This window comes from Rhinolophus ferrumequinum, chromosome 10 (assembly GCF_004115265.2).
Source record: "Rhinolophus ferrumequinum isolate MPI-CBG mRhiFer1 chromosome 10, mRhiFer1_v1.p, whole genome shotgun sequence".
Taxonomy (NCBI): Eukaryota; Metazoa; Chordata; class Mammalia; order Chiroptera; family Rhinolophidae; genus Rhinolophus; species Rhinolophus ferrumequinum.
This window is the reverse complement of record NC_046293.1, coordinates 727,570-752,622: the sequence shown is the minus strand read 5'-3', so window position 1 is coordinate 752,622 and position 25,053 is coordinate 727,570. Positions and strand designations below refer to the sequence as shown.

The 25,053-nt window shown below is 58.1% G+C and overlaps 2 protein-coding genes across 8 annotated transcripts; one reads left to right on the top strand and one right to left on the bottom strand.

The window, feature by feature from the left end:
- Positions 1–17: 17 nt before the first annotated feature.
- ALG12 (ALG12 alpha-1,6-mannosyltransferase) lies at positions 18–15,750 on the bottom strand. 6 transcript variants are annotated; one of them, XR_004424070.1, is made up of 11 exons: positions 15,639–15,750; positions 12,910–13,132; positions 12,707–12,839; positions 11,222–11,395; positions 10,764–10,958; positions 10,296–10,399; positions 9,466–9,689; positions 8,166–8,335; positions 8,008–8,083; positions 7,448–7,875; positions 18–1,605 (listed from the first exon to the last, which is right to left on the bottom strand). XR_004424070.1 is itself a non-coding variant. In XM_033116272.1 (10 exons), exons 2-10 carry the CDS (start codon positions 13,075–13,077, stop codon positions 7,644–7,646), a joined length of 1,476 nt encoding a protein of 491 aa, XP_032972163.1. In that variant the 5' UTR covers positions 13,078–13,132; positions 15,639–15,750; the 3' UTR covers positions 7,349–7,643. The 6 variants fall into 6 exon arrangements, 2 of the variants coding, with proteins under 2 accessions (XP_032972163.1, XP_032972164.1); XR_004424071.1 differs by having other exon boundaries at positions 18–1,215; XR_004424072.1 differs by having other exon boundaries at positions 18–1,090.
- Positions 15,751–15,992: 242 nt separating this feature from the next.
- Positions 15,993–23,704, top strand: CRELD2 (cysteine rich with EGF like domains 2). Of its 2 annotated transcripts, none has more exons than XM_033118539.1 (10): positions 15,993–16,256; positions 16,424–16,506; positions 17,013–17,123; positions 17,449–17,540; positions 18,284–18,460; positions 19,713–19,808; positions 20,744–20,827; positions 21,722–21,817; positions 22,346–22,492; positions 23,372–23,704. In XM_033118539.1, the coding sequence occupies exons 1-10, from the start codon at positions 16,137–16,139 to the stop codon at positions 23,437–23,439; spliced, it is 1,074 nt and encodes a 357-aa protein (XP_032974430.1). In that variant the 5' UTR covers positions 15,993–16,136; the 3' UTR covers positions 23,440–23,704. The 2 variants fall into 2 exon arrangements, with proteins under 2 accessions (XP_032974430.1, XP_032974431.1); XM_033118540.1 differs by having other exon boundaries at positions 23,400–23,702.
- Positions 23,705–25,053: the final 1,349 nt, after the last annotated feature.

Below are 25,053 nucleotides of genomic sequence, written 5' to 3'. Positions count from 1 at the left end.
TTTATTGTTAGGATAATAGAAGTCATCCCCTGGGGGCCAGTAGACACAGAAACCACACGCGTGCAGCCTCAGCCCTGGGTAGGACACAGGAGGTGGTGACAGCTCTCAGCGTTGATGATGGTGCTGACAGTGCCGAGAACGTTCTGTGTGGGGCCCGAACGGAAGAGCCTGGCAGGCAGCCTGGCGGTCGCCTTGGCTATGTAGCCTCTCGCCTGGGTGGCAGTGCACACATTCCTGAGACCAGCCTTGTTCTGGATGCCCAGGGAGCGGCGACCGGGGTCACACGAGTGACCCTTGCTGACCTGCAAGTGTCCCTCCTGAGCGCTCAAGGCGGCGCCACGTGGATGTCTCACCAGCCTGGGTTCGGCCTTCAGCCGTGTCCAGGCTCTACCCACGTCCAGGCAGTGAGTCCAGAGTCCAGAACAGGTGCTGTCAAGTTGCCATGTCGGGGCTCATGGCTTTCCTGAAGGCAGAGTCCCCCAGCTCTCTTATCTGGGTCCAGTGGTGCGCGGCCTCACGAGAGCCGGCGGGGCGAGGCCGTGGCCGGCCTCCTGGCTGGGGGCCTGGGGCGCTCACCTGAGTGTCTGGCTGGACTCACACGGGACACTTTCTTGAAGGCTCCGTGCACCTGTGCGCCTGGTGCTTGCCCAAGACTGAGTCGTTTGGGTCTGTAAACAGCTCCCTTCCGCCTCCAGTTCACCGGTCATGAGCTGGGGCAGCCAGTGAGGACGGGTCAGGAGCCAGGGCCACACGGCTCTGCTCACCCATGTGTCGCTGTCACCCGGCTCAAGCTGGGAATGTCAATACTTTCCTGCTTCTTTCTCTGTGTACATGCTTCAAAGATTCGACTTAGACAGGTTTCCACGGCAGGGGAGGGGTGGTTGTCACAACGACAATGAGCTGGGGGACAACAGTGTGGACCCTTCCCTCCCAGAGCTCTGCTGCTGTCCCTGTCACCTGCACTCGCCAGCTTGGTGCCGCCCCTGGCAGTGCAGTCCCGGGAGGTGCCGTGCAGCCCTGGTTCAGCCAGCTGCGGGCTGCAGAGGACGTGGGGGCGTCCGCATCCAGCAGTTCTGGCTTTCGGGGGTGGCTGCGGACGGGACAGGAGGGGTGAGCACTGCACTCTGGAGATGTCCCGTGATGCCAACAAGGACTCCAGGAAGAGGGCGCCTCAAGACGGGGCAGGGCGAGCGGCTGAGCAGCTCAGCAGGCACCCTGGGCAGGGAGCAACACGGACTTCAGTGCCTGCCAGCGAGAGGACCCCGGCTCTCTGGGGAGATCCATGAAGGGCAACGAGATAGACCAGCCGTGACAAAGCGCAGCCTCAGGTGCATCGCAATGGACTGCCCTCCTGCACCTTTCTGCCCAGAGGAAAATCTTTCTGTGGAAAGGTCCTGAGCTTCTCTAACTTTACTTACATGCAGTTTGACTTTTCGTAAGAAAAATAGGACCAAAGACTGCAAGAGGAGAAGGGACGACAGAGACAGACACGGGTGACCCAAAGTCATTGTTCAGACACGGACGCTGACTAGCACACTCCAGGAAATGGTAAGAAGGTGGAGAATGTCAGCAGACACGACAGCCACAAACAGGAACATTCTAAAACTGAAAAGTAAAATGACAAACTAATTCAGTAGGTGGACCTAATACTAAGTTAGCGGAGAGGACTGCTGGATTGGAGCTGGGTCAGGAGAAAACCTCGGACTGGAGCGCAGAGAGAAGAGAGGACGGGACGCGGGGCAGTGGGGGTCTGACGGGTCCCAGGAGGGCTGGAGGAGGGGAACGCGCAGGCAGTGCCCAAAGGCGCCTGGGTGTCTGGGGCTTTCCCAAACTGACAGCAGCCGTGGCCACGGCTGTCACAAAGTCAGGATAAACAAAAATGACACACAAATCTACACCGTGGCAAATCACAGCAGAGTGCTGGAAACCAAAGACAAAATCTGGAAAGCAGAGAAAGGAAGACACTTTTACCTCCAGAGGAACAACTCACTGGCAGCTGCCCGTTAGCAGAAGCAATGCAGGTTGTAAAAAAAACGGAACAGCCTGTGAGGCGCGGAGAGGAAGTGACCACCAAGCCAGATGCACATGGCCAGTGGACACCCTGCTAAAATGACGGTGAAAGGAAGCTTCCAGTCAAGACAACACTGAAGATTTGTCACCAGCGGACCTGCCCTGAAATGCCTTCTGAAGGGCGTTCTTCAGGCAGATCGACGTGTGACGACGTTGGAAAGAATAAAGGACATTTCTGGAGAGGGTAAGAAATGGGAAGTCAAGGTGAGCACTGGCTGTTTAAAACTGCGCTTAGGGCTTAAAGGAAAGGCAGATCAAGCCCCAGCAGCATGAAAGGCGGTGGGACAGGACAGGGAGCAAAGGCTGACGGGACCCTTCACTGCCCCGCAAGCCGTAACAGTAGGAAGTTAAAGTAAATTCTAAAAGTCAGATGCGTATAATCTCTAAGATAAACATTAACAGCAATAAAAATGTTTACAAAATTAACAAAGAGGAAATGAACTAACAAATACTTTCATTAACCCAAAGGAGGGTAGGAAGGGGCAAAGAGAAGCCAACAGTAAAAGGTTAGCTCTAAACCCAAGGGGATCAGCAATTGTATTGAATGCAAGCGGAACACTAATTAAGAGACTGTTGGATTGGATGAAACGGCAGACCCAGTGCTGTTCATTTACAAGACCCCCTCATCACGCTGAGGACACAGTGGGCACGAGGACAGCTGGGATGGCTGCTCAGGGGCAAGGGAGTCTCCGGCGGGAAGCACCACTAGAGAGACGCTTCTTAGCCATAAAGGATCCACCTCACAGAAGACACAGTGACCCTGCACTCCCCAAACGTACCCAAGAACACAGCTCCACGGTAAGGCCGCCTCACGCCGGTCCTGGGCGCGATCTGCCCCCAGCAGCAGACCACGAGCTTCAGCTCGGGAATGGTTCCCAGCTCTGACCACTCTGCGGCCGGGTGGGCAGCCGATCCGCAGCCGGGTGTCAGGCCGCCCGCCCTGCACCTCTCCTGTCCCCACAGCCCAGGCACTGGCAGTGCTGCGTGGCGGACTCGGCCTGAGCAGAGAGGGGCTGCCCATCTCTTTACATGGCACCGCCACCAGGACCTGCATTCGGGGGGAGGGGACAGCCGAGTCCGCAGGAGGAGGAAGGGGCCAGGCATGGAGAGCAGAGACACGGGGCTAAGGGGGCCTGGTAGCCACAGCCTGTGACAGCTCTGCACACGCTCTGGTTCACGTAAGAAAGTCAGGTCGCTCCGCCTAGGGCGATGCCACGCGGCCGACACTCACTGCTGCCTTCTGTTCCAGAGCGAAGCCTGCCTCCCCTCCTGCGTCACATGGCTCCTCGCTTTTTGTCAGGTTTGTTGGTAGCAATTTTGCAGTTCAGATTGGATCTGTATCTGGAAATTTGTTCCTGTTACATTTTTTAAATTGGCATTGATATTTGTTTCCTTGAGGAAAAAGAATAACTGAAGTGGAAAATTCACTAGAGGGATTCAAAGGCAGAGTCAAGCAGAAAGAAGAAAGAATCAGCAAACTTGAAGATAGGACAATTGAAATAATTGAGTCTGAAAAAGAAAAAAGACTGAAGAAAAGTGAACACAGACTAAGGGCCCTTTGGGCCCCATCAAGCAAACATACACATTGTCCCAGAAGGAGGAGAGAGAGAGAGAGAGAGAGAGAGAGAGAGAGAGAAAGGGGCAGAGAGAATATGTGAACATATAATGGCCAAAAGCTTTTAATTTAATTAAATACATAAACATCCAAGAAGCTCAGTGACCATCAAGTAAGATAAACTCAAAAAGACCCACATCGAGACACAGTATGTCATTGGATTGTCAAAAGACAGACAGAATCTTGAAAACCTCAAGAGAAGTGCCACATTCGATACAAAGGAACATCAATAAGACGGCCAGCAGATGTCTCATCAGAGGCCCTGGCAGCCAGGGGACAGTGACCAATACTTTCAGGGCTCAAAGAGAAACTGTGAACCAAGGATCCTATATCCAGCAAGACTGTCCTTCAAAAGTGAGGGAGCAATTAAGACATTCCCAGATAAGCAAAAGCTGAAGGAAGTCTGTGACCACCAGATGTGCCCGAAATGTTCAAGGGAGCCCTCTGAGTGACATTAAAGGACACGAGACAATAACTTGAAGACGTATGAAGAAATAAAGGGTTCAGAAAAAATACATGGCAATTATAAAAGCTAGTCTTACTGTAACCATGGTTTCATAACTCCACTTTTCATTTTCTGCATGATTTAAGAGACTGATGTGTCTTTTAAAAAACAATTGTTAACTTCTGGTTTGGGGTTCCTCATGTAAGGAGTTTGGAAGTCATCACTCAATCCTAACAAGTGACAAGCAGAAGAAACTGAAAAAGCAACAACCCGTCTTGGATCTGTAAGAGAAGGGAGGACACAGGGCAAACCACTGCTCCCAAAACTGGAGAAACAGGTGAACACAGGTCATCACGGCTTCCCAGAGCAGAGATTCACGGGCAGAAACCACCGGGGAATCTGTACGGGGGTCCCCTGAACTGTAAGTGATGCATTTCTGGAGGCTCAGAGCGAACACGTCAGAGTGAGAAACTCCAGGGGCCCAGTCATAAGGGGGCCCCACAGTATCGTGAGATTCACCTCCAGGAGCTCGACCAGGTTCCCAGTATCAGAGAAAGGTCCCCTCATGCTTCCAGCGAGGGAGGAAAGCAACCATTTTAAACACACCAGGCATCCTGTTCTCAAGGCCTGCCCTGGGGAGAAACTAACCGGGGCCCGGCCAGCTGGGGATCATCAGAGCCCACTGACTGCAGAAGGGAAATACCCAACTGCAGCCCCTCCATCCATTGGTCCAGCTAAGGGCGGAGGAGAAAACAGAGACACACACGGGGAGCACAGTGCAGGGCGCAGGCTCACTACAGACTGACCCGAATCGTGAGACCACAGAAAACTGCCCCCCACACCTGACACCACGTCACGAAGGCCCATTTACTGTACTCCCTGTTACCAAGGACATGTCCGCCTTTCAATAGTAAATGACAAGGCACACTCAAGGCAAAAACGCCGTTGGTGGAGACAGCAAACACAGACAACACCAAAAAAAATGCTGGGAGACGTGGAGCTGCAGGAACCATCACTCACTGCTGGTGGAGCAAATGGTGCAGCCACTTGGGAAGACGGTCTGGAAGTTTCTTACAAAACTAAACATACTCTCATCATATTATCCAGCAATAGAGTTTCGTAGTATTTCCCCCAAAGGAACTAGAAACATGTCCACACAAAAATCTGCACACGGATGTTTAAAGCAGCTTCATTTGTAATTGCCAAAACTTGATGCAGAAGTTCAGTTTGTGACTTCAAATCTCAGAGGCAAAAATGGACTTTTAATAAGTGGATAGCCATTTGGAAAAAGATAAAATTTGGCCGCCTCTCCCTCACACAAAAGTAAATCCCAACGGATGAGAGGCCTACATGAGATGCCTACATGTGCAAGCATGGGGAGAAAACGTGGCTGAACTCTGTATGGAAAAGGCTTCCCAACTCTGACGCAGGGAAAGAAAAGACACGTAAACATGAAAACCTTAAGCTGAGAACACTTCTGCAGTCAAAAGACAAACGGAGAAATCATTCGCAACATATATTGTAATAAGGAGTGAATGTCCTACTAATTGGGGAATTGTTCTACGGTGAAAGGAAAATGACCAAAAATCCAAAGGAACATGGACAAAAGATGTGACCAGACAATTTACAAAACAAACAGCCCTTAAAGCTGTGAAAAGGTATCAGCTTCATTCCCGAGGGAAACAGAGACCACACTGTCCTGACACCACGCTCACTCGTCAGACTGGAAAAGCCTGACAGACTTTCCACCGTGTTAACTTGAAATGGTGCCACCCCATGGAGAGGAATTTGGCAAGACCGAGCAAAACTAATATGCACTTAGGCCCAGCCAGCACCCCACTTCTAGGAACTAACACTGAAGCTGCACCTTGAACAATATGAAGATATCAATGCATCAGACCCTCATTTGAAGTTTGAAGATATTGGCAAGCACCCTGGTGCCCCCATATAGGAGACTGACTCGGGAAATGGAGGTGCAGTCACATAATGAAGTGCCATGTGGTCCCCAAAGCGAGAGGGCTCTCAGAACAGACAGACTGATTTTCAGATGTTCCAGAAGTAGAAAACACAAAATGCAAAGGAGCATCTGTACAGAATGCCACTTTTGTGTAATGAAGGGAAATGAAGTGTACGTATGTGTATTTGCCTATCTTTACAAAAAGCAGCACATGAAAGAAACGCCAGAAAACCAAGAAGGAAGTTACAGGAAACAGGAGGAGGCACAAGAGGGAGTGAGTTCCCTATGAGACCTTGATGAGTAGCTGGGATTTCTAGAAGCTCAGCCACGTGCTAATAATTGAAAAGGATGGCAGTCGGGTCCTAACTGGAAAGCAGTGAACCCAACCCCAAGACAGATGGCAAGCACAACCACCGCGGAGGGGGACGAATCCAAGGCATTCAGAAACACAGCCTTTGACCACAAACCTCCCTCATGGGCGAGGAGAATGGGACTCCCGCCCCTGCTCAGCGGGGCAAAGCGACTGGAGCTGCTTTCGCATTGAGCAGACGTGTTGCCACTGCTGGGGTCAGGGCTCACTGTGGGAGGCAGGACAGATGTGGACGGATGTGGACAGGTGGGGCTGGAGGTGTCGGCACGTGCACGTGTGCAGGCGCCCCGTTCTCCCAACTCCGTGCACAGAAACAGCCTAAAGACATCCCAATGGCGACAAGCAGTTTGTGCCCAGATCTTGTCTGTAAAGCATTCCCCACCGAAAGGAAGCCTGAGAGACGGAGGCCAGGGCTGCGACAGCAGCCAAGAGGAGCGCTGCCGGGAAGCCACAAGGACCGGCCGCAAAGGCTGCTTGGCAGCGTCACCAGAGGGCGCTGAGTAGGGAGCACTGGGGGCTGGGGGAGGTCCCCCAGTCACAGTGTCTGCACAGCTGGCTTGTCGCGTCCATTGGACAAACAGTACCTGCAGGTGGGAAAGGCCCCACCTCCTTCCCAGGACACACGCGGCACTTGGGGTCCAGGCCATGTGGTAAGCAGCTCGCTCCCAAATGGCTCAGACAGAAACAGCCTGACGTTCTGCACATGCGTGGGGTGTGTGACACGCGTGACACGTATGCAGCAGCACTCCGTTCTCTGTATTGTCAGACACACTTTGGCTACTTAACAAACGCTGTTCGGTAACGTGTTAAGTGCCAAAATCACCACTTAAAAATACAACCTCAGGGAATGCACTCTCTGGAAGTACCACATACTGTAAGATCGCTAACAAGAACAGATTTACAAACTTTAATTCTTATTCCCTTTGTACATGTGTATCTCCTAAAATTTCACCTGAAATAGGGACATGTGCCTGTGACTAGAGTGCTCACCCATAGCTTGCAGCTTGGAATGCAGGCGGGGGCCGATGTTCCCAGCGGTGCGCCGGTGGCAAACAGGGTGGGGCAAACAGGGTGGGCTGCCGCCCGCCGAGTGGCTGTCGGTGGGCCCGCCTGCGCCTCAGGCCTCCTGGGTGGTACTGCCACTGGTCCGCATTGTCCCTCGTTCTTGGCAGACGGCTGCTCCTGATCAGGAAGGCCTGCGGAGTCTCTCCAGAAGCACCAGCTTGGTCTGCATGTTGACGTTGAAGGGAGGCAGCCTGGTCAAGTTCAGACTCACCCCAGTGGTGCCCGCGACGCTGGCCAGCACCCGGTGTGTGTCCCTGTAGAGGGCCAGGTGCCCGGGGGCCGCCTCCATGAGCAGGTGCGTGTAGGCCAGCATGTGCTCTGACCCGGGCTGCACGTCCTCCCTCTTCTCGTACCTGCAAGACAACAGCAGGGCGGGGCACCTGTGCTGCGGCGCCCACACCAGCCTCGGGCACCCGGGGCCTCCTGGGAGCCATGCAGCCTCTGGGAGGAGCAGCACCTGCTGTCACGTTATGGTGGGAACGTACCTCCAGGCCCCGTTCACTTCCAAGAACCGAGACACACCTGTCTGAGCAGCCGCTGCGTCGATGTGCAGAATAACGTCTGGGGAACCACAGCCGCACGCTCAGAACTGTGCACGGGCCTTGGGCCACAGCTGCCGCCGCCCGCTCACCCCTGCACCTACCTGTCCGGGGGGCCACCAGCTCGTGCAGCCTCTGCATGGCCACGCCACCGGGGTAGTTGAAGTGGGACACATACAGGGCAGTGGCTGAGTACGCGGCATTCACCAGGAGGTGCCCCATCACAAGCAGGGACCCTGCTCTATACAGCCAAGACTTCCGGGAATTGTTCAGCCTGGAAAAAGAGCACACGGCTCAGGGAAGGGCACGGCCGCCAGGAGGTGGAACGGGTGTCAGGGACACACAGCTGCTCCTCGCCCGTCTGCAGGACTGCAGACCCTCGGCGTGAGCCCTGTGCCCCACCCCCACTCATGGTCACACCCCTAGGGTGGCCCCAGCCCTTAGGGGCCTGCCAGAGGAAGCCCCACGCTGCCACAATTCCTTGCATGTTCCAGCCAAAACCTGGTGACGGGCAGGGGGCCCAGGACCATGAAGAGCAGTGACTGTGCAAAGTTTGCAATTCTAAGTCCTGTTTCTGCCTCTGACACCCAAGCCTTTACTCCAGGACCTGGGGCCGCCTCTGAAATGGCAGCGTCCGGGGGACCTGCTGCTGTGTCCCTGTGGGAGGAAAGGGCCCCACATACGCCACCTCCTGCTGCCTGTACACGGAGACTCCCGAGCTCGTCAGAGTCCTTGCCACAGGGGTCCCCACACACCTGGGCCTCTGCATGGGGACACGGGCAGCACATGCTTCATCATGAGCACAGCCCGTCCTTGTGGCTTCGCTAAGTGACGCCCGTGTTTCCCATAAGATCGTCCTCCCTCTCGGCCCCGAGGGTGTCAGCCTGCTGTGTGTCGGGGTCCCCCCTCGAGCTCCAGACGTCCCTGACTGGAGAAGCCCAGGCCAGAGCACAGCATCACCGACCTCCCACACTCACAGAGCTGCCCGCAGTTCCCACCACGGCAGTGACCATTCTGCGTCGGGTCCAGCGCCCTGCCCCATCTCCCAAGCTCGCCACCCTCACTTCCCGCCTGCCTCTCCCCCAGTGTCCACCCACTGGACGGATGCTATCGACCTGGGCTCCCTCCTTCACCTGACCTGCCACTTCTCGGAGCCTCCACCCGGGGCTGCGTCTATGTCGTAGGCAGGTGTCCCGCCCCCAAGTGACCCAGCCCTGAGTGCTTAGCATGGCCGTGTGCCAACGGGCCCGAGACACATGTCTGGGCTGGCTGAAGACCAAGACGGACTAAGCAGAGCCACTGGTCAGTGCCTGGCCCGTCCAAGCTGGCCCTGGCCCAGCGGGGCGCCCCACTGCTCTGACAATCAATGAGCCCATGTGCAGAGGCGCCCGTGGAAGCACTCACAGGTGGGCACAGCCCCGGGCAGCCACGGCATTGAGCAGGGGGAAGGCGTAAAGGACGAAACGCAGCTCCTTGTGAGGCAGCAGCGAGTACAGGCCCACGAAGCCCAGAGCCGGCAGCAGCAGCACCCGGGCCCTCCTGTCCCCCAGGCCCAGCGGGATGAAGAGCAGGCTGCAGCCCAGGCCACGGGGCAGGGCCGAGTAGAAGTACCAGAGCAGGGGCGAGGTCTGCGGGGGGTTAAGGAGGCTAGCGCCAGCACCAGTCACCCTCAGCCGGGGGCCGGGAGTGTCCCTGCGGGGGCCCCTGGGCCTCAGGTGACCGAGGACAGAGGGACCAGGATGCTTCATCGGCGCCGGCAGGGAGCCCGGCAGTTGGGGACCGGGCTATGCGTGGTTTTCACCCTCCCCTTCTTTGTCCTCTACAGAAACAGACAGTTCTGGGGTGCTGGGTGCACAGGGGCCGGTCACATTGCTCTCCGTGTGTGTCTAAATATCCACAATGAAACACCTAAACAGCAGACTCTCACGGGACAGACGCAGAAGTCGGGGCTCCCAAAACAAGGTGGTGTTTCCACAGGGTGGGCAGGTGCTGCCGCAGGGGGCTCAGGGGGCACTGGTGTGGACAGGGTGGAAGACGCCAGTGGGGGTGCTACAGCAGCTGCAGCAGCCTGCCACGCCCCGTCAGGTGCTCCCGTCAGGTGAGCCCTGTCACGTGAGCACCATCAGGTGGGGAGGGCAGGGAGGACAGCAGATCCTCGCGTCTCTCCTGAACTAGGCCAGGGGGTGGCCGGTGGCCTGCCCTGTGGCCATTTTACGACGACACATAAAGGATACTCCCCAGTTGGAACTTTTGTTCTGGATGGTGTTGTACCACAGCACCGTTCCTTCGGGCCACACGAGATAGCGCCAAAAGTAGGAGTCTACAGCGACCGTCAGTCCTGGTAAAATAAAGAGCTCCTCAGGCAAGAAACAGCCACCTGAAAGCTCAGACTTCGACGTTGCTGCGTCGATGGCAGCCCCGCATCCCAGTCCCAGGTCCCAGGTCATGTCCCCACAAAGCAGCCCCGCTGGCACAGATACCACAAGCCACACAGCTTCATGCAAAGCTACTGATGCATCTTCCCACGGGTCCCCAGCCAGCCGCCCCAGGAGGAGGGGACACCCGGGCACCACAGCAGGGACCACGGCATGAAGATGCCTGGCTCCAGGGGGTCTCATCCCATGAAAACAGCCTCCCAGCTTCTCTCGGTCTGGGAGACGAGGCAGAGCATGGCCCAGCCAGGATGCCTGCGGCCCACTCACCGAGGCAGAGCACACCGGCCGGCACGGCGCACCGCAGGGCCCGGGCCACAGACAGCCGCCGGGTGGCCAAGAGCAGCAGCAGCACGAGGCCCAGGAGCAGGCTCAGCTCGGCTCTGAAGACGAGGATGGCCAGTGCCGACAGCCGGAGGAAGCGGGCCCAGCTCTGCCGCAGCCAGGCCGTGAGGGCCAGCAGCACTGCAAGACATGGGCAGGACGCGGGGTACTCCTCAGGCAGAGGCCACACCGAACCCCCGGCCCACCGACATGGCCATCGCACCGCCCGGACCCAGAGGCCCAGAGCAGCCACCTGCCGCCTGTCTCCGGGGCCCAAGGCTCCCCGGGGCAGCGCCAGCCTCCCTCAATGGACCCCCTCGGCTGTCCCCCAGCAGTGTGCCTGAGCCCAGCAAGAGGCCTGGGGCCATCACTACGTCTGGCGGGCACAGCTCGCAGGTACGTACCCACGGGCAGGGCCAGCACGTTGGGGAGCGTCCGTGTGCAATAGAACATCAGATGGAACTGCGTGGCCGTCATCCAGCAGAACATGGTGGCCGCCGTGGCCCCAAAGTGCCGTCTCACCTCTTTTTGTAAAGTCCAGAGCCCCCAAATCACACAGAGCCCAAGGACTGCTCTGACTAAACAAAGAGGCAACACATGAGCAACCAGTGAGACAGGTGCTGAGGCAAAGCCAGTCTTTGAAACTGACACACAGTGGTCAGTTAATGACCAGGTGACAGGGAAACAACCCTGAGACAGGGGAGTGGTCTTTGGTATTAAAAGTGGACGGTGTAGGGTGGACGGGTGGCTCAGTTGGTTAGGGCACGAGCTCTGGGCAACGGGGCTGCCAGTTCGATTCCCACATGGGCCAGCGAGCGGCGCCCTCCACAACCAGAATGAAGTCAATGAGCTGCCTCCTGGATGGCTCAGTTGGTTGGAGCGCGTCCTCTCAACCACAAGGTTGCCAGTTCGACTCCTGGAAGGGGTGGTGGGCTGCGTCCCCTGCAACTAACAACGGCAATCGGACCTGGAGCTGAGCTGAATCCTCCACGACTAAGTTTGAAAGGACAACAACTTGACTTGGAAAAAGTCCTGGAAGTACACACTGCTCCCTAATAAACGCCTGTTCCCCTTCCACAATAATATATCAAAAAAAAAAACAAAACCACGGAGGGTGTAGGAAACGACCACCTGACCCGAATGCATCATGGTGACCATGTGGCCCAGGACAGGCAGGCTGTGGGGGACACGGCCACTGGGCAGGGCAGGCAGTGTCCATACAACAGTGTGAACAACAGTATGACGAGCCTGGCACTAGCACCAGGGGTTCCCCACACAGCCGTCACCTCCAGGGCCACGTTTACAAGGGCCTGATGCTGAGACGGGCCCCCACTGTCCCGTCGGGGCTCCCTGATGATGCCGTGACCAGCACAGCCTGTCTCGCTGTACCTTCCGAGAGCGCAACTACTCCTCGGGAAGCTGACTTGGTCACAGCGCTCCACTGGGCGGGACAAACTGGCTGTGAGAACACGCTGGCATCAGCTGGGGACATGTGAGTACAGTCTGTGTTGGCAATGAAAACAGTGAATTGGGAAGATGGCACTGTGGCTAGAAGTGAGGTCACAGCACTGTGCATGGAGCGTCCTCTGGCGAGGCCGTAGGTCGGGACGCCTGTCCAGGCTGGTTTCCTGCTGTGCCAGCCTGGGCGGGGGGGCCCACACCTCAGTCACGAGTAACACAAGAGGTGCTCAGTTCCCTGCCCCAGGTCACACCCCAGAATGGGCGGATGTCTGACCTCGACCTGTGCTCTGACCGCCACACTGAGCGGCCAAGGACACCAAGATTGAGCAGACGGACACTCCTGAGTGAGGGAGCCTCCGCCAGGCTGGCTGACGTCACCTGCTCTCACGACGCTTCATTGGTCACCATCGGAAGAGCCCCGTCCTTACCTGTCAGCTGAGAGTAGAACTTGGACACTTCTAGCAATGAGAGCACATAGACCGCAGGGCCGGACAGCACCGCGATCACCAGCGGCCCGAGGAACGTCCTGGGGACCACGCCAGGGAACTCCAGGTGGTCGTACTGCAGGGGGAGAGGAGGTCAGCAGAGGCCCCAGGACGCGGGGATGACCCGGCTGCAGGCGCGGCCCCACCTTCTCCATGTCCAGCCGGTGGTACAGCAGGTCATGCACAGCTTGCAGGCTGAAGCTCTCCTCCACCTTGGCATAGGGACAGACGACGAGGTGGGCGGCAGCGACGGCCACCAGCAGCCCCAGCAGCCAGCGCTGCTTGCCCGAGCCCGATGGCCTCTTCCCGGCCATTCTGCGCCACCTTCACGCGCTGTCACCAACCGTCAGCACTGCCACTCTGGGAGCCCTTGAAAGAACAAAAGCGAAGGTTCCCTAGTCTCAGACTCACACTCGAGTTAACATTGTGAGGTCTGGTGAAGGGTGAGGGAATGCTTTGAGTTATTGTCACGACTTCCATAAGTCTGAAAACACATCAACGTACAAAGCTTTTTTAAAAGACATGCTCAAGAAGCTTCCACGTTTTAACCACTGGCTCACGCGTGAAGCTGTGTGTGAGTCTCCCAGGACGGAGATTCTAGTTGCAGAACACACTCCCGGCCTTCGTTGCACCCGGCCTCGGGGGGGCAGCAGGATGCCCCTGCACTGGGGCGCTCAAATCCCACAGGACAGTTGGGTAGAACCCAGCTTGGGTCCCTGGTCCCAGCTGAGACACGGACGGAGTCTGAGAGGGGGGAGGGCAGGAGGGGGACACGGCGGCCAGACAAGCCCCTGCGCCCAACCGAGCGGGATGCGGTGGGACGGGCTCTGGACGCCCGCCCTGCTGCCTTCTGAGCTATACTGTGGAAGGGGGTACACCTGGATGGCAGCATGCTGGTCATGAACATGAATACGTGAGTGGCCGAAAGCATGACCTGTCCTTGGGGGGTTCAGACAGATGTGCCTGGATCACCCAGACACCAACAGGACGGTTTGAAGGCAACCTGTGGCAGAGCTTCCCGAGGAAACCGAGAACATGGCCAGTCAGTTCCTACTTAGAAGACCTACGTCTTATCAGCTGGAGAGTTGGGGGGAGGACAAGGCAAACTCCTCTTGATGTTTCCAGTTTCTCATTAAACAGTTTTGATTTTATTGGCTCAAAACTGGAGAGGCCAGAATGTAAGGAGAGAGCCACATTGCTTACTGTTTGTCATGGCTACCTTTGATTAGAGGGACACTGAGGAAGTCCACACCCTCCAAAGAGAGCAAGTGGGGGTCAACATGTGACAGAACCCGTGGAGAAGGAATCGCGTCTGACATGGTGGTGCTGAGGTGGGAGGAGGAAAGGGGACGCTGCCTTCCACGTTAAGGATTACCAAGTCAACATGCACTGCCCTTAGAAGTAACGTAAGTTTTTCCTTTCCAAAAACAGAAACCACCGTTGGAAAGAGGTGCTACTAGTAGTCTGTCTCTTTCTAGAACTAAGCTCCCTGAGGGCGGGACTTTTCTGGTTTGTTTCTACCCCGCCCCCCACTATAGCCTCAGCCAGGACAGGGGACCCTGGTCATCTTAGGAGGTGCTCAAATGTGCCGACTAGACGATGCCTTTGTCTCCCTGTGGGGTTTACATGCTGCAGGCAGCGCCACCAGGCTGACGCACTGCTGTATCAGCAGAATCTGGCGCATAGTAGGTGCTCAACAAACTCGCTGAAGAAGAAATTCGGTAAAAACTCTGAAGTGTAGATCTCATCACACCACCTTATATTTTCATTAAAAGTACATTAATGCCTTAATCTCCAGGAAAGCCGAGGAGACCACAGAACACTCATACCTACTCTCTGTTCCTCTCATTGTTGGGAGAAAAGAGTTTAAAGAAACAGGAAGCATCCACACGGCCACACTAGTGAGGCACAAGCCCTGCCTAGCAGGAACCAGACACAGCTCACAGCGGTCCCTGGCTGGCTAAGAACGGGCCTGTCCCCTCAGACCCCACGCTGCGCCTCTGTCCAGAGGACATTGCCCCCCGCCCCAGGAAAGTCCTACTATTCCCACACGAGCTGTGAAGTGAAACATTCGTGCACAACGCAGCCCAGAGGCCTCTCCCCACGAGAGTGCTCTCGGCTGATGACCAAGGGCAGAAACCAGATGCTCACCAGGACCACAGGAAGACAGAAAGGACACCAGCGGTCAACCCACCCACCACCAGGGCTCCACAGGCTAAGTGGACGTTTGCACTGGTCCACCCTGACTCGCAGCTGTTTGGGTTGTTACTCTGAGACATTCACCGGTTGCTACAGGCCATGACTCCCCAGAATGTGGTTTTTAGGACAATGCATCTCAGATCAGGAACGGCCTGCAGAGGCCCTCGTCCCCTCAATTTAGATTCTAAGGCCTCTACTGAAATGCGTCAACTCAGACGTTCAAATTATTAATCCCTCAGCTGGAAAACACATGAACTGGTGCGAATTAGGCTACTGCCGGCCAGACACCAGAGAAAACTCTGTATCACTTGTACTTCTCCCTTCTGGCCCAGGCATTCTGCTAGAATGCAGTCGATGCTCATCTTGGTTCTCCTCACTGAACGCCTTGGTTCCAGGGCCGGGCACCTGGGGCACCTGGGGAAATGTAGATTCCTGGGCCCCCCCAAAACACACCGATCAGGCCCCAGGTGAGGAGGCCCAGCCCCAGGTGAGGAGCCCAGTCCCAGGTGAGGAGGCGCGGTCCCAGACGAGGAGCCCAGCCCCTGCTGAACAGGCCCGCCGCCGTGGTCACGGCGTGTGGACACGCACGGAGAGACTGGAGGAGCGCTGAGAAAGCGCCGGCTCGGAGTCCATGCCGCCCGCCCCAAGAGCCCCGGCCGCGACAGCGCGCGCTGACCTCGCTCGTCCACGGCGCCGTCCCTCCGAGCGCAGCCGTCTCGATTGCCCTCGGCCGGAAGCGGGGTGGCGGAAACCAAGAACGAAGGCGAAGCCTTGCCCGAACCTAACATGGCCACCAAAGCCCAGCCGCCGTCGCTGCGGGAGCCCTCCTTGCCCGGAGTAAAGATGGCCGCTGAGGGAGGGGCGCCCGAGGGGCGGGCTCAGATCTCCACGCGCCCCGTCTCCTTCCCTTCCCGCGGGACGCTGACCCGGGGTCTTCCTATTGGTCGCTTCTCGTGGCGAGCCCGGATTGGGCCACATGGGGACGGGGCGGATCCTGCCAACCAATAGTGGCGCGAGGGCTGGCGGGGGGCGGGGCCCCGCCGGCGCCGTCAAGTAGCCGGGGGAACGGCCGGCGCGGCTAAGCCGGTGGGCGGCCGGAGGCCGGAGTGCTCGGCGTTTCCCGCCGGACCTCGGCCAGTACCCGCGTGGCCGCGTCCTCGCAGCGCTGCCCGCCATGCGCCCGCCGGCCCCGGCCGCGCTGGGGCTACTGATGCTGCTGCTGCTGCCCGGCGAGGCCGCCAAGAAGTCGACGCCCTGCAAGCGCTGCCGGGAGCTGGTGGACAAGTTCAACCAGGTGGGCCGCCCCCGCGGGACACGGAGCCGGGGGGCGCTGGGCGGCGGGGCCCGGTCACCGACCCAGGGTCACCGCCATGGGCTGGGGTCACACCCAGATGGGCCAGGGTCGCCCCACAATGGACGGGGACAGCAGCGCGGAGCCCCATGCCCACCCTCTCCCCGCAGGGAATGGTAGACACCGCGAAGAAGAACTTCGGTGGTGGGAACACGGCTTGGGAGGAAAAGTCGCTGTCCAAGTACGAATTCAGGTAGGTGCCCATTCCTGCCCTGGGCGCTTGCCATGTTGTCACCCAGGTTGGTGACACAGAACGTCCCTGCAGCACGCCCACCTGTTATCTGGCCTGGGACTAATGCACTGGCCCCTAACTGGCCTTTTGGCTTCCTCACTTGTCCCTGTGCCCACTGTCCATGCCACAGACATGATGGTCTTCTTAAAACGCAGACTGGAACGGGAGTCCCACCCTCATGAACTGATGCCGGGCTCCCCCTCTGTCCAGAGCTCTGGCATCCCGCCAGCTTCGGTGCTTCCCACGGGAGACCCCTTCCCCCACGTCCTGCCACCCTACCCTTCACCCCGGCCTCGAGTTTAATTCTCTGCTTAGCACCCGCTACCCCCATCCCCAGTTGCTATGTTGATCTGGGGGGTCTTTCTTCACTAAAGTGCCACTGTAGTTCCGGCTGGCACCTGTAGGATGGATCCTGACTGCTGAGGGCGCTGTCCCCTACCTGCGGTGCTGACGGGCTTGTGTTTCAGTGAGGTCCGCCTCCTGGAGATCGTGGAGAGCCTGTGTGGCCCCAGCGACTTCGAGTGCAATCAGATGCTAGAGGAGCACGAGGAGCGTCTGGAGGCCTGGTGGCTGCGGCTGTGAGTACCCGGCCCCATGGCTCTCCCCGCGGGTGCCGCCGCCCACACCGCGGGCTTGTTACCTTACAGTTCTGAGGTGATGCCACACACCCAGCACGAACAGTCCCTGCACACCTGCCTTCTCTCTTACCCACGCCACCGCCTTTTGTCAGCTCAGTGCAACGCTCAAAGGAAGGCAGGCGTGCAGGGAGGGAGCTGGGAGGCGTGTGCACCCCGGGCTGTGCTTTCCCAGGACTTGTTATACGGGAGCACGTGTCATGTTAGACCACTTTGATTTTGAAAAAAATTGCACTTGAGGCTTAACGAACGCTTTTCAAATCCTCAGGAAGAAAGAGAACCCTGACTTGTTTGAGTGGTTTTGTGTGAAAACACTGAAAGTCTGCTGTTTTCCAGGAACTTACGGGCCACACTGCCTCGGTACGCCGTTGTCGGGCAGACCACGAGTTACCCCAGTCGTGATTCCCGGGTGGGCAGAAGCACGGGAGGGAGCCTGGGCACTGCCTCCCCTGAGCGCGAGGCCACAGCGGCGTCACCACCTTTGTGCTGTAGGGACCTTTGGGCCACACAGCTCTGAGTGTCTGATCACAACTGTGCTTGTAGTGCAGGGGTCCAGTGACCCACGGCTGCCCAACTGGGGGCCCCTCTGAGTGCAGGGCCCAGCGCAGCCCCACTCAGAGTAGCAAAGGCCGTGTGAAAAGCCGGAGCCGACACGTCACATTCAGCCTCGTGGGCAAGTCAGAGCCTCCGCGAGGAGCTGTGACAGACACTGAAGCCGTGACGGCTTGCTGTTTGGATGTTACCAGTCATTCGTGTTGGTCAGCTGGACAAAGTGGCACTGTTTTCAAGTTCAGACCCCCTCCCTGGCCGCAGACGTCTCCTGCCTGCCTTTCCCAGGGACGTGTGGCCACAGTGGGCTACCCCACGTATGAGCATCTTTGTCCCGTCTTGGGGGAGGCTGCCCAGATGTCCTCTCCAGCTCAAAGGCTGTGTCCCCCCCCGAGCATCTGCTCGTTTTAGGGTAAAGCAGGCTTTGGATTTTAGTGACAGCCCCGAAAAGCGACTTTGATTGTGAACACGCTGAGTGAAGTGGCCTTTTCTCTGACTGCGCCCCAGCTGCCTCCTGGGGTACAACACTCTGAACACGGTTTGTGTCCCCACAGAGTGCCAGGGCGGGTCTGAGAGGCCCTGCAGCGGGAACGGCCACTGCAGTGGGGATGGCAGCCGACAGGGCGATGGGTCCTGCCAGTGCCACCTTGGGTACCGGGGGGCTCTATGCACCGACTGTGTGGACGGCTACTTCAGCTCGCTGAGGAATGAGACGCACAGCGTCTGCACAGGTACCGTGGGGACACCGCTGCCCGTGGGTGCGCAGAGGGGGCCCTTCCTGAGCTGCCTGTAGTTCACTTCTTACCCCAGACCTTCAGGGAGCTTAACCGTGCGACAAGAAAAGGCGGGGCCCCTCGGCCGTGGGCACTGTCCTGAACAGCCCCAGACAAGGTGTGTCACTTTTGTCCTGATGCCCTTCGGGAGAAGGCAGTCGTGTCATGTGCACACCAGTCTTGGGTCTCTGTGGCCTGGCACCTGGAGTGTCCCTGCAGCACAGGGCTGCTCTCCCCGCGACTCTCCCGGCAGGATGGCCAGCCCTTGAGTGCTCTGCTGGGTGTCCTTGGGGGCGATGCGGGTGCAGAGGCCGGCTATGCAGCTGTCACTCAGGCTTAGTGCCCTGGAGTGAGCACAGGCCCACGTCACTGCAAGGACACGGGATGGAGAGATGGCACAGACACTGATGAGAGCACCTGAAGGCAGCCAGTATGACCTCCTGGCCCCTAGATCCTTCTAGAGGACCGTCTGGTTACCCTGGTGTTGGGTAAGGCGGCCCTTCCTACCTGGGTCTTCAGAGGTGCCCTCGCCCTCATCTGGGCTCCAGTCAGCTTGAGCGTCCAGGTGAGCTGTCGGGCTCGGACAGACCCTCTCTGTCTGAGGGTCTGTGATGACCACGCTGACCATTCCGCTTGGGATGCTGTGGGCAGAGCAGTGGAGCGTCCAGGCCAGGCCAGCGCCCTGACAGGCCTGCACCTGGGTGGCTTTTTGAACCCACAGCCGTTCTCTGCGCTTTCTCACTGCCCACCTCTGATGTACAGGAAACTGAAGGCTGGTCTGCAGCCCCCTGGCTGTGCCACGTGGTAAACACGCCGCCTGCTGTCAGGTCATGGCCGCATACCGGTCCTCCCCTGGCCCTTTCTCGGGCCGCACCAGGGCTGTGGTGTGGGGCACCGTCAGCCAGGTGTGGGCAGCTACCTTTGCCAGGTTATAAAAGGTTCCTTGCAGTCTTCATTGCTAAGAACCCTACCACTAATGGGCACTGAAAGCCCCGTGGATTGGTTTTTTCGGTGAATATTACGATTCACACGAATACATTTTTCTGTTGTTAGAGGAATCTTGCTTCCCTGGGAGTTTTTGCTTGTTTTGAGGTTTTATTTTCGCCCTGCTGAACACAAATTCCTGATTTCTGAAATGACCTTGGCGTTATGTTCATTACTAAGTGTGGGATTCATGCGTGTTGACAGACGTCCCACCTCTGCCTTCCAGCCTGTGACGAGTCGTGTAAGGCGTGCACGGGCCCGACCAACAGAGACTGCAGCCAGTGCGAAGTGGGCTGGGTGGAGGAGGACGGCGCCTGCGTGGGTGAGGCTCCCTGCGTGGGTCTGTGCGGCCCCTTTTTGGGTGGGCTCCCTTCGACACCCCTGCCCGCACTCTCGGCCCCATTCTGGACTCGTGGGGAAGGTGACAAGTGCTCCACATCACATTTTGATGGCTCCCAATGTGGAGGCCTAGATTTGCATGTATGGTGTCATCCGTGGATTTCAGGAAGGACCCTGCATGGTTTCATTCACACCCTCTGCAGCCTACGCTCTGGGCTGGGAAGGTGGCCCCTTCACCATCTGTCCTTGCCATCAGTGGCCCTGGGTGGTCCTGTTGGCTCAGGCCCTGGGTTTATAGAAGCGACAGTTGGGGGGCTGGCAAGTGGGCAGGGACAGAAGAGGGAGAGCGGCAGTCCCTGACTGGTGGGGACACAGAATGTGGCACAGGCAAGGTGCAGGCAGCTCCTGCTGGTGTGCAGTCAGATGGGTAAACTGAGGCACAGAACTTTCCTCAGCCTGGCAGCCACATTGGCTGCCAGTCCGTCTGCTCAGCCAGAGGAGGCAGTGCCTTCCCAATGCACACCTACCCTGGGCTCCGCCTGGCCGTGCGGACTTGAGGCCCTAGGCTTCTGTCCCCATCCCCCTCTGTCTGGATGGCCTGGTGGCCACCGCCTGCTCTGGTGCATCCTGTCCTTTGAGCTCCAGTCTGTCCATGTGCGCTGGCTCACACAGCCAGCCCTGCAGCTGGAGCCCCGAATCTGCGGGCTGATAGGCCCTGGGAGGCTGAGGGGGGCAGGCAGAGGTAGCTGCCCGCGTTCCCCACCACTGGTGTCCATGCCACCCCCATGGCTGCTTGGCCTCGGGCTCCAGTGCGAGCGGGGAGATAAGTGACCCTGGCCCAGATGCCAGGTGGTGGCAGGGAACCAGCTCCGTGGTCTGGAGGTCGGGGCCACTCACAGCTGTGCTGTTGTGTTCCAGACGTGGACGAGTGTGCAGCAGACGTGTTCCCCTGCAGCGACCAGCAGTACTGCGAGAACACCAGCGGGTCCTTCCAGTGTGAAGGTGGTTGGTCAGCACGGCTCTGTATGTCCTGCCACCCTTAGGGACTTTAAGGTCCAACCCGAGTAAGGATTTGCTGTCGACAAGTCAGAAAATTCCACTGGGTTGGCAAGCAGGTAGAAAGCACAGCACTTTGCGGAGAGGGGACCCACTGCGTGTGCACGCCCATGTGACAGGGTGCTGTGTTCCCTGTCTTTTTCATTCAGCACCACTGTGGCCATCTTTGTGTGTCATATTTTTCTACGTGCTAATGCCCCCGGGGCATGCCACAATTTCACGGTTTTCTTCAACTGTCCATAGTGTTAGATATTTAAGTCTTGCAAGTTTTCTACACCCATGAACTTGGAATTCCTTCGTAGGTAAAGTTTTCATGTTCTCCACCATTTCCTGGAATTACTTTCCAAATGGCTCAGTCAAGGGGCTGTGGGTTTCAGGGCCACGCCCCAGGAGTCTGTGTTGGTGAGTCGTGCCGGCAGCCGTGCGCGGGGCTGCCTTTCCCGGTGTCTGCGGGCGGTGGCCAGGGTTTTGAGTGTTTACAGCAACACCCTTGACTGAGCGTGGATGTTTCTCCACTGTTATTCCTACACTTTTAGCAGGCTAGTCAGGCAGTGTCACCACGCTAGAGGTGCCTTTGCTGTTTAGAGAGCGGTGGCTTCCAACAGCTGCTCCCTCGCCCAGCCGCACTGCTGCTCTCTGCACTTGTCCGTGGTGCAAATTTCAGCCCGTCCTTCGCCGGGAGGCAGAGGCCAGTGTTGGCACCCCCGCGTGATGTGTGAGGGGATAGTCAGCTCCTCAGGCGTCAGAGCTCCCAGCATGTCCGTGCTGTGGTTTCAGATCCCGTTTTGCTCACAGGAAGCTGGTATGCTGTCATCATTGTCTTTCCCCTCTTATTTCTAGAATGTGACTCTACCTGTGTTGGCTGCACGGGGAAGGGCCCAGGACACTGCAAAGAGTGCGTCCCTGGATACAGTAAAGAAAGCGGCCAGTGTACAGGTCAGTGGACTGTGTCGGCTGGGCTAAGACAGAACCTTCCGAGGGACCACGCCATGAGCGGCCAGTGGGGACGGGACACTGGGCTCAGGCCCTTCCTGCAGATCCTGCTACTCCAGCACCTGGGGATCTCATGCAGAAGCAGTGGGCAGGGAGCAGGAGGCAAGGCCTGTCCCAGCTGGCCCCCAGGTGCGTGATGCTGGTGACCACCGGGGAGCGCCTGTGCCCTCATGCTCCAGGGTGACACGGCCCCGTGGCTGGACACCAGGGCCTCCACGGTCAAGGCCTGGCTGGAACCGCCTTGGAGAAAGGCGGCAAGTCCACTGTCAGCCCCTGCGGGAGCCGGCACTGGGCTTCCCGCCTGCTTGTCGCCTGGACTGCCTTGCTTTTCTCCCTGTGAGTCCTGATCTCCGAGACTTGCTCCTTTCTCTGGTGTGACGTCTCTAATGTTTGTGCTCGTGTGTGTGAGCCTCCTACTCTGAAGTGTGTGTCTGCCAAGGGAGGTGAGTCATTACAGTGTTTCTATTTTAGATATAGACGAGTGCTCGCTGGCAGAAAAAGCATGTACGAGGACAAACGAGAACTGCTACAATACTCCTGGGAGTTATGTCTGCGTGTGTCCCGAAGGCTTCGAAGAAACAGAAGACGCATGTGTGCAGATGCAGCCGGCAGGGGACGGTGAGTGGGGTGACAGAGCACTGCACAGACGGCAGATGGGCAGATGCAAAGTGCAGTCATGGAGACGTGAAAGTCAGTGTGGGGTCAGCAGCAGGGAGCCACCCACACGGCTGACGTGGTGGAAGCACAGCCGAGCAGGGGGCCGTGCACACGGGGCTGCGCGTCTGGGCCCAGGAGTCCTGGAGGGCAGTGTCCTTCCTGGGGGCTGCCGCCCTTGGCCGTCCTGCGCTTGCGGCGGCATCACTCCAGTCTCTGTTGTCATCTGTCCTGCTCCCTGCGTCTGTGTCCAAATTCCCCTCTTCTTACAAGGACACAACTATGGGCTTAGGGCCACCCCAATGACCTCATCTCAGCTTGACCATCTGTAGAGACTGTATTTGGAAAGTTACGTCACGTGCACAGGCTCCGGGAGTGAGGACATCCACCTCTTTGGGGGAGACCCAGTTCTTTCCATGACAGTCTTATAGAATTTCCAGAAGAATAGGAGAGTGTGAAAGCAGTGTTCGAAGACATTAGTTAAGAGTTTTTCAGAATGGATAAGACGTGACTCAGATTCCAGGAGCTCCCTGAGTCCTGAGCAGGGTAGGGACAGGTGAGTCCCCATCTGCACGCATTGCAATAAGCTCTGAAACACCAAGGGCACAGAGACCCTTGCGGTCAGGAGAGCACTGGACATGCAGTGCACGTCACCGGCCTTCCCCGCCCGCCTCTGCCCCCCTCAGGCAGGGCCTCCCCACCAGAACAGGGAGGCAGCTTGGAAATGCCATCTGGGCACCCAGCTGCGTCTGGAGGGGGACTGGGTGCCATCTGCCAGGGCCATGGGCAGGCGATCCACATGACAGGGTGGTCCCCATGACACCCTCGTGGCCCTATCCTCAGGAGCACACGGTCTGTTTGTGTCTGGCAGAAGTCACAGAGGGAAACCCGACACAGCCGCCCTCTCGTGAAGACCTGTGACGTGCGTCCGGAGTCAGGAGCCACTCCTGCCCCTTAAATTATTCACTGACGTCCTGGAGACAACCCAGAGCGCGTGCCGCACGTCTCCAGGGGGTGGTTGGAGGAAGAAGCTGCCTTCAGAACGGTGGATGCTGATCCGGCCCTTTAAAAAGCTGCATTTTTGGTTCTTCAACAGATTTGTATATTTTGATACCGGTCTTTATAATAAAACTAACCACTGAAGGTAGTCAGGCATAGAACACATATGGATCTGTCTCATTGAAAAAGTACAGGCGCTTTACAATGGAGTACGTCCCGTGCAGCTTGCCCCTGTCCTGTGGGAGCGAGGGACGTGCTAGACCCACATTCTGTGGGGGACACCGGGGCAGGCACAGCCCTGCTCTCTCCGGGGGCCCTGCGCCTACCTGCCCGGGCACCCACCTCAGGCCTGTAAGTGCCACTGAAGCCTCGAGCAGGTGGTGTCAGGGCCCAACCGGTGGGCCCCCCTGGAGTGCATTGTTGAGGGATCCTCAGGGCGGGGGACAGCCATCTTGGGGGTTGAGCCGGAGGAAAAATCAGCTGCAAACACCAGAGCCAACTCCTCAGTGAGGAGTGAAGAAATTCTGAGACTAGGGCTGGCTGTGGGACGAGGCTGTGGCTTCATGGGGACACCCACACCCTCCCACACCACCCCTCCCGAGTGTTCTCACTGGCCAGCAAGGCGGTCAGACCCCGGTCTCCGCTCCAGGGCTCAGCCCCAGCTGCTCACCGCCCTACCACCCCTCCTGGTGCCCAACCACCCATACGCCTGTCCATGTAAATGTCACTCTGGGGGCAGCCATCCATCTCACCCTGTCAGGCCACCATGACCACAGCTCCACAAGTCACCTCGCGCTACACCTGTGGTCTCGGACCCAGGGTGGTCCCTCTCACTTGGGCCCTGGGGTGGAACACCTGCAGGCAGGACTGTCCCTGTGGGTCCTTGCCAGGCAGGGTGATGGCGGGTACCACAGGCGCCAGCCACATGCCACCCGGCAGTCATGCCTCTGGCTCTCTCCCGTCTGCGCCCCAGCCAGCCTCCCTGGCTGTGTATCCGTCTCTGTGGTGGAGCTTCCAGTCCTAGGCCCCGTGTTCCTGAATTCCTAGAGGGAACATGGAGTCGTTGGCTCAGCAAGGAGACTTGCAGGACAGGCAGGGCCGCTCCTGTACCATCCAGACCTACTGGGGAGCCCACGCTGGGGGACAGTGACAGTCATCCAGCTGGAGACGGCACAAGGGTGCAGGCCGCGGGACAGTGGCTGGGTCAGCCCATGGGGACAGAATGTGGTAGTGGGAGAGGTCACCACCAGAGGAGTGATGGTCGTGGGTGAGAAGGGAAGTGAGGGGTGGGGGGGGGTCAGGGCTGTGGGTCCCTTCTGAGCCTGGGGGGCTTCCAGGAAAACTCGGAAACCCATCCCTACCTAGGCTTGGCGAGCGCAGGGGCATTGGTGCGTGTCCTGCGGGGCTGAGCAGTCGCCCGGCAGTGGGGAGAGGGCAGGCTCAGTTTTGGACACCAGGAAGCAGGACCCCTAGCCTGAGCCCAGCAGCTGGCTCCCTTCGGCCCCACTGGCCTGCTGGGGTCTGGG